We start from the raw sequence: 8,504 nt of genomic DNA, 5'->3' as shown, positions 1-8,504 counted from the left end.
CAACATCCGGACCTCAGTATAATCAACATCCGGACCTCAGTATAATCAACATCCGGACCTCAGTATAATCAACATCCGGACCTCAGTATAATCAACATCCGGACCTCAGTATAATCAACATCCGGACCTCAGTATAATCAACATCCGGACCTCAGTATAATCAACATCCGGACCTCAGTATAATCAACATCCGGACCTCAGTATAATCAACATCCGGACCTCAGTATAATCAACATCCGGACCTCAGTATAATCAACATCCGGACCTCAGTATAATCAACATCCGGACCTCAGTATAATCAACATCCGGACCTCAGTATAATCAACATCCGGACCTCAGTATAATCAACATCCGGACCTCAGTATAATCAACATCCCCATTCAGATCTCAGCTACATTGCCCCATCTAACTGCACTCAAACACACCACTGCGAACTAGTTAGAGTATCCATGGTCACAAACGACTCTCATAGTAACGTAGCCAGTCGTCATATTATCTTCTCAGTTGATTGTGTGTGTGTTTAGTTTTTCGTCTCCATGGTGATAGTACTATTTTGTCTAAGAATTACAACAAAATTTGTGCGATTTTGTACTTATTATAAAACAGTTGCCAAGGTATGGCCAATGACACTACAATGATACTATGATTTTTTAGTCTCTTCATCACTGTTTGTCACTGTTGTACTGTATCTGTCTCTATTTTATATACCCTTGACTTGAGTACTTGTATCCTTGATTTTATTCCAAAGTTCCATTGTAGAGATCTCTAAACAACGCCGCATACATATTGACACAAGCTGAGCAGCATACGTTCTTGGCATCTTCAAATGTGATCGGCATCTACTAATCAATTGTGAGCTAGCTAATACAAAACACACTACGAATGGGTTAGGCATGGAGAGGAGGAAACAAATGCTAAGTGTGAAAGACTCAATTGAAAACTACAATGCCATGAGGTGTGGAACCCCATTGGTTAGAGTGTAGACTTCATCGTAAATTAAAAAAGTTAACTACTCCATAGTCAAGAGACACAGCTCCACTAGTGCTAGTGCGAAGCCGTCTGGGTCGATTCGTCACTACCTTGGGTCAATCAACTATTGTACATCCACAGTTGCAACCTTCCATTATGCCGTCATGCTATATAAATGTTGGCCTGCACCAGGTATTATACTTGCATTTCACTCATTCTCCCCAAGCATAACTGATTTGTCACTCTTTGAAGTAGTTCTGGACGATTCCATTTGGCACTGTTATGTTAAATCTAGACTTATTCCCTTTTTTTTCTACCCATTCAAGTCTATACAACCTTGGATTATCACCACTGGATTCATCTGAAATCCCTTTTATCTTATTGCCATGCAAAGCAAGATACGTGAGTTTTGTTGGTCTTGGAAACGTCAACTTAACCTCCTCAATTTGGTTGCATAATATATCCGACGCTTCGACGGAGCATGTCAGGAAATGGATGTGACCTTTACAAAGTTTGTTAACTGCGAGGTTCACTAAAGTAAGGTCCTCAAACAAGTAAGCCGTGCTGGGGTCTCTTCCAAGTTGTTATGCGACAAGTCAACCTCTTCAACACAGGCAGGTGATTCGACATCAAATCTTGACAAATTACATCCGACCAGAAATAGATACCTTAAAGCAAACCCGAGTGTCAACTTTGTAAATTCTAGATTGCAAGTTTCTTCGAACCTATCGACAATGCAACAACTAGATCGCTGATATGTTTAAATAATTTCACAAACTTGTGCATATCAAAAGAGAACATATGGACAAAGTCCAAATTGAATGCCAATGACACTGTATCGCTAGGTTGTAAGGACTCAATCAATTCGATCAAGTGAAAAATGTCAACTTTGTGCTTGAGCCCATAAGAAATCTTGAAGGTTTTTCGTATCGATTGCTCAACACAGTATGTCTCTACCACTTCATACTGCTCTCTATTCAACACATAGGCGTCTTGAGTTCTCGAGTCTAGGAATTTGTAGTCATCTCCATAGTTTCTTGAGGTTCCGCGTTAATAGCAGAATCGTCGTTCTAGCGTGTGGTGTATGACACTTTTGACATTGGAGCTGTGCAGCAGAAAGGGTTCATCAAAGACAGATGTAATTTCCTTCATCTCAATGAAAACGAATACCTTCAACAAGACATATAAGGGGTACAAATCAAGTATAAGTCTCAATGTGACGTGTATTTGTAAAGAAGATTTACCACCAAAAAAATATTTTGAGGGGGTTTTTTTTAATCGAATGTCGTGAAAGTGCGACACAGAAGCCCCTCAACAAAAATTTAAGACACGGAAACGCATAGCTCAACTTCCCCATAAAGAGAGACCTCTTGAATGAACACAAATGAAATATCCAATTTGAGCAAATCTAGGTCATGGTATTTTCTTTTCCAAAATCTCAAACTGCAAAGAAGCCATCACATAAATAAGAGGTACAGGATAGTGGTATCATGGCATATCTGAGCCTTAGATGGCTAAAGACAAAGTAGTTGAGATGATGGGGTGTACTTGAAGGAGGATTTTCAATGATGATTTTGATGACTTGGAAAATTTACCCAAAACAAGGTAGCATTAAATATTTACCACCGATACACAAAGATGAAAATACATTGTGTGCAACATCTACACAAATCTAATAACTTGAACAAAAAAAGTGGGGATCAATGGAAGCCAGGAAAATCATACACATGCAGTCACATCAACTGTAATGACTGACAACATCTCACGCAGTACAGACACCAAGACCAGAAAACGTCCTAGAGTGATATTGGCATGTAACAGATGTCGTCAACGAAAGACCAAATGCGATGGCAGACAACCTGCTTGTGGCACCTGTACCAAACGTAATGCTGAATGTGTTTATGGTACGAAATATGATCGAGCTCACGTGTCTGTGGAATATGTGAGAGATTTGGAAGAAAGGTTAGGCATAGCTCCCAGAAAAAACCATAATGCCGCGTCTCCTGGTATCAACAACATGATTTCATCCGACGAGGGTAACTCAAGGCAACACATTCTCAATGCACACCGACAACCACCACCGCCACAACCACGAGAATTATTTCCGGTTCAAAATCAACATCATCATCGAGGCTCAACTGGAAGTAATGGAAGTAAGGGCCACAAGAATACAGCAACTGCCATATCCCCTTCAAGTTCACTTATAACCACCAATTCTACCACCAGTGCTTTTAAAAGTTGCACAGACTCCACTAGTGCAATGGGTGCAGGGGAAATGGTCAAACAGAAACGTGGCAAAGAAAGGGATTATTACGGGTCTTCAGCAGCAATATCTTTCATGAAAGATTTAGCTAGCGTTATTGATGGTCCTACCAGATCAAATGGTTCAGCTACGGATGATGAGGAGATCAGACAATACAAGATGTCTCGATGTGATCCAATGTCATCAATGCCTGCTTCTGAATTGGATCTCCCGCCAAGAGACCTAGCTGACCTTTATGTCAAGAATTACTTTGAGTTTGCGTATACTTTGTACCCATTTCTCCACAAACCAACTTTTATGGCCACCTATCAAGCTATGTGGAACGATGATGGAGAGGAGCAGGCTGTTGATGAATTGTTTTGTTCAATCGTCAACATTGTCTTTGCATTTGGATGCCAACTAGCACCGACAAGTCAAAATTTGGAAGATGATTCTGAGCATTATTTTGAAAAATCTCAATCATTTCTTCGATTTAACTTGATGGATAGTGGTTCTGTATTGTTGGTTCAAGCATTATTGCTAACGGGTCAGTTTTTGCAAGCTAGTTCTGGCCTGGCTGGTTGTTGGAATATCGTTGGCTTGGCAATACGAATTGCTCAAGGGTTAGGATTACATCTGGACCAGATTTATGCTTCTACAAAGAGTCACATAGATAGAGAGATTAGGAAAAGATTGTGGCAGGGCTGTTTGTTAATGGACAAGATAGTTTCAATGACAATGGGGAGACCAATGATGGTGACACACGAATTTGAACAAGGAGAATTTCCATTGTGCGTGGATGATGAGTACATCAAAGACGATGCAATCTTGTCGATGAGCAAACCATCTGAATTGGAGTTTTTCCATCAAACGATCAAACTATACAACATTCTTGCTGATATTTTGAAATCGGTTTATCCCAATGACCAACTTGATGAGAACCCACAGTTGTTACTGAACATTTTCAAGTTTGAAGATAGATTAAATGAATTTACAGCAAATTTACCTAACCATTTACAATTCAGTTTTGATTTACAAAAGATGATGCCATTTGAGAGACAAAGTATTGTGCTACATATCAGAGTTCTTCACCTTAAAATAATGCTTTATCGTTCGATGCTATTCCCAAAATCACCCAATCATAAAATTTCTGACTATGGAGGTTCTGAATTGTACACTTCAACGCAAAGGTCAGTTGCTTTACTTTGCGTCAACTTAGCCATGGAGCTCATCAATGTAATTTCCAGATATCGCGCAGGTGATATTATTTACTTGCCGGCACACTGGTACAATGTGTTCTACATATATACAGCCGGTACTATTCTTCTTGCGGCTAAACTTCAAGTCACCTTACATAAGGATATTGACTTAATGGCATTTGAACAAGCGTGGAACTCATGTTTAGAAATTCTCCGGTCATACACTCAACAATCTGCATCAGCAAGTCGTTGCTTAAAAGTCTTGGAAATGATGGGGAATAAGGTTCGTATCTCGTCACAAAGATTGGCCACACAAGTCAATTCTCCAGTTGCGATGAATGATGAGGGGACTGAGCATGATGGAGCATCACACACAAGTTTAGTATACCCCTTGCATCATCAACACAGTCCTAGCTCAACTTCACCAGAGGTTCCCACTGATGTGTTGTACTCGTTGCTTTACGACACTGCTGGTCCATTTGGTGGTCCCTTCCATTACACTGATGACATGAACTCTTTTTACTTACGATAGCGGATGTGTATATCCACATTTCTTTTTGCAGTCAAACTCAATGCAAGTAGGTAACGACTTTAAATCTGGACCATGAATTGGCTCACGTCTTTGCCTTAGATCTCGTCTTTGTTGTTTTTGTCGTTGTTGTATTGAGCTGATTTAACTCTAATGCCACTTTTCTGATTCGGTTGATAAAAAGCCACGCTTTGTGTAACTTACACAGGCTTTTGCTTCAGTTACATTTACATTCGGAATTTCATTCCGACAAAGTCCCCTCCTCGCACATATTAGCATTGACTCCTCGGTGGAAGCTATATCCGTCAAACTTGCAAGAAGATCATTCCTATACCACTCGATTGTAGCTTTTATAGTTTCAAAATACATTCTCTACTTGATACCACTTTTCTTTTCCAACTTATTGGAAATGTCATATACGGGTTCTTGTCTCTGTGGTGAGGTTTCATTCAAGCTTATTGGCGAGCCATCACGCTCATTTGTTTGCTATTGCATTGATTGTCGGAAAGGGTCTGGTCACTTGGGTCAGTTCATAAGCCAATACGCTACTGATATGGTAGAGATTGATGATAAAAATGGAAAAATGGCTGAATATGTTGTTCAAAAAACAAAGAGTGGCCATCCAAAGAAAAAGCAATTTTGTAAAGATTGTGGTTGTACTATTCGTACTTTGCCAATGAAGTTTAATGGAGAAGTCAGTATGATTAGACAATCTTTAGTGGATGAGAACTTTACAAAATTGAGTCCGCAATTGGCCATGTTTGGAGATGAAAAGAGTAGGTTTATTGAGGATGCTAAGTCCGAGTTCTATTAGCAGTGTGTTAGTTTAGTTCACCAATCAAATGTCACATATCCTGGATTCTACGAGCGTAGCTCCATTTACACAGCTTGTAAAGTTATCGCTCCGAAATCAAAAAGTATAGATTGATACTATGACCTCAAGTAAACCCAAAGTACAACCCCAGCACAGTATCTTGGAAGAGTTTCCAGATGAACGCATTTATATCATGTATCTCTACCTGTATATTCATTTAGTACCTAAACCTATAAGCATCTTAAACAAAGTCCATCTTGTTAGAAAGAGTACCAATTTGTGTAATTTCAACTTCAACTTCATCACCGTTTTTCAAGTACTTTGGGACCTTCATACCCATAGCAACACCACTTGGAGTACCAGTCATGATAACAGTACCTTGTTCTAAAGTGGTAGATTGAGAAATGAAAGCAATGATCTTGGGAACATTGAATAACAAATCATCAGTATCAGTATCTTGACGAACTTCACCATTAACCCTGGTAGTCAAATGTAAAGTAGCTGGGTCGGAAATAACTTGAGAAGAGACCAATTGTGGACCTAATGGAGCGTATTTGTCAAAGGACTTGGAGAAACACCATTGAGGAACACCACCGGCATGCTTTGGATCTCTTTGCCAAGTTCTAGCGGAAACATCATTACCAGAAACGTAACCAGCAACGTAGCTTAAAGCATCTTCTTCCTTGATATCTTTTCCAGTCTTGCCAATAACCACACATAACTCACCTTCATAATCACACTGGTTTTCTTGGGCAATCTTTGGTATTGGGATTGGTTCACCGAAATCAGCAACAGCAAATCTAGGTTTGTAGAAGATAGATGGGTAAGGTGGAGGGGTTCTACCACCTTCTTGGATGTGCTTCATGTAGTTTAATCCAACACATTTTATGATGGGGACTTCCTCTTCGGTTAATGGCCCTAACAATTTCTTAACTTCCAAGACTTTTTCAGTAACAACCGCATCTCCGAAAATGTTTCCCCCCTCGATGACTTTCGCTTTGATGGTCTTGCCTTGTAAAGCAAGCTTGCCAACATCGTATTCAGCATCACTAACAAGTGGTTCACCCCTGTAGATTTTATCATCGTGAGCAACAAATCTAATTAATCTCTTCCAAGCAGTAGTCATCGTTATTATAATAAGTAGTAATGATGAGGTAAAAGGGATTCTTCATATCAATTGAAAGAAAATCTGGTCTGTATTTATTTGAACCCATCCCATCACAGAAACCAGGTAATAAAACCTTGTGGAGGTGTATCGGCCCAATCTTCCACCATTGTGATTTCTCTGAGTTATAGTCATCGATTCTTATTGTCGGAAACAATCTCCGATTTCCTCGCTCTTTCGAGAAAAGCGGAATTGAGTCCGTCATTTGTAATGCTTTTTTTTTTTTTTTTTTCTTTTTCCCTGTTGCATCGGAATGTCTGGCCGAACAGTTAAAAGATAACTTTTCTCAAGGGATTTGTCAAGTGGATAACAATTCCGAATGGTTATAGTCCCATTCTATGGAGACTACAATTTGTACCCCTTAGGACATAGATGCCGATGTACCGATGAATGCAACCCCATATTTGAAATATTATGAAGCATATATAAACATACATTGGGATCCTCCTTTCCCAAATTTACTGTCGGGTTCACATCACTCAAGAATCATTTAGAATGTCTCCAGTCGAAGCATCCACTAACGAAAAAGTTGAATTCTTAAAAAGTTTGAAACCACAAAATGTAGAGCCATTATGGACCGTTATGTCTGCTATGGTCCCACCGGTGCCCAAGCCAAGGGCTGTCCCCGCAGTTTGGAATTACAAAAAATTGAGACCTTTATTGGTTGAATCTGGCCGTTTAGTGCCAACTGAAGAATCAGAAAGAAGAGTTTTGATGTTGATCAACCCAGCTTTGAAAGCCCCCCAAACTACTGACACATTGTATGCTGGTTTACAATACATCAACCCAGGGGAAGTTGCTCCAGCCCACAGACATTCTGCTTTTGCTTTGAGGTTTATTATCGAAGGTGACGGTGGCTACACTGCTGTTGAAGGTCAAAGAATCTACATGGAAAGAGGTGATGTTATATTGACTCCAAGATGGGACTGGCATGACCATGGCAAGGAAGGTGATGGTCCAATGATTTGGTTGGATGGTCTTGACTTGCCAATGTTCCAAGCCATTCCTGTGAATTTCGCTGAACACTACCATGAAGAATGTTATCCAGCTGAAACTGTTGCTGAATCTAACATCAAGTTCCCATGGAAGATTACCCAAGACTACCTTGATTCTATTGAAAGTGACTATGCTGTTTTTGATTACACCGGCCAAAACAAAGCACCGTTGTCAACCATTCTTACTGCTCAAGCTGAAAGAGTCAATGTTGGAAGTTCAAGTGAATGGCGCCAAGAAAACTCTTCATTTGTCTACCATGTTTATGAAGGTGCTGGTTACACTGCTATCGAGGAAGACAATGGTGAGGAAACAATCTTGAGATGGGAAGGTAAGGATACCTTTTGTATTCCTGCTTGGAAAAGGTTCAAACATGTCAATGACGGTGTCCAAACTGCTTACCTTTTCTCTTTCAACGACTCTCCTTTGCTTAAGAATTTGGCTATCCACAAAACTGCTGCAAATTAAACATGCTTCAGTTTTGATTTATTTAATTTAGCTTTCGTGCAGATTGACTTATATAGTTTATTTTGATAATATACTATGTTTTATGAATCATGATTGCGCCTAAAACTCGAGGCTTTTGGGAAGAC

At 39.8% G+C, this 8,504-nt stretch overlaps 4 protein-coding genes across 4 annotated transcripts; 3 read left to right on the top strand and 1 right to left on the bottom strand. All coding sequences in view use genetic code 12, as the record gives it.

Annotated features, from left to right (window-relative positions):
- Positions 1-2,716: 2,716 nt before the first annotated feature.
- Positions 2,717-4,942, top strand: CPAR2_704370 (Zn(II)2Cys6 transcription factor; the record flags this gene model as incomplete). The annotated part of the gene is made up of 1 exon (XM_036812224.1): positions 2,717-4,942. One exon carries the CDS (start codon positions 2,717-2,719, stop codon positions 4,940-4,942), a length of 2,226 nt encoding a protein of 741 aa, XP_036668582.1.
- A 406-nt stretch (positions 4,943-5,348) lies between these two features.
- On the top strand, positions 5,349-5,753 carry CPAR2_704360 (GFA family protein; the record flags this gene model as incomplete). Its single annotated transcript, XM_036812222.1, has 1 exon — positions 5,349-5,753. The coding sequence occupies one exon, from the start codon at positions 5,349-5,351 to the stop codon at positions 5,751-5,753; it is 405 nt and encodes a 134-aa protein (XP_036668581.1).
- A 241-nt stretch (positions 5,754-5,994) lies between these two features.
- CPAR2_704350 (uncharacterized protein) lies at positions 5,995-6,879 on the bottom strand (the record flags this gene model as incomplete). The annotated part of the gene is made up of 1 exon (XM_036812221.1): positions 5,995-6,879. The coding sequence occupies one exon, from the start codon at positions 6,877-6,879 to the stop codon at positions 5,995-5,997; it is 885 nt and encodes a 294-aa protein (XP_036668580.1).
- Positions 6,880-7,413: 534 nt separating this feature from the next.
- Positions 7,414-8,379, top strand: CPAR2_704340 (cupin domain-containing protein; the record flags this gene model as incomplete). Its single annotated transcript, XM_036812220.1, has 1 exon — positions 7,414-8,379. The coding sequence occupies one exon, from the start codon at positions 7,414-7,416 to the stop codon at positions 8,377-8,379; it is 966 nt and encodes a 321-aa protein (XP_036668579.1).
- Between the last annotated feature and the right edge of the window lie 125 nt (positions 8,380-8,504).

This window comes from Candida parapsilosis, contig 006110, assembly GCF_000182765.1.
Source record: "Candida parapsilosis strain CDC317 annotated contig 006110".
Classification (NCBI taxonomy): Eukaryota; Fungi; Ascomycota; class Pichiomycetes; order Serinales; family Debaryomycetaceae; genus Lodderomyces; species Lodderomyces parapsilosis.
Note: the sequence above shows the minus strand (reverse complement) of the source record. Positions and strands in the feature narration are given on the sequence as shown.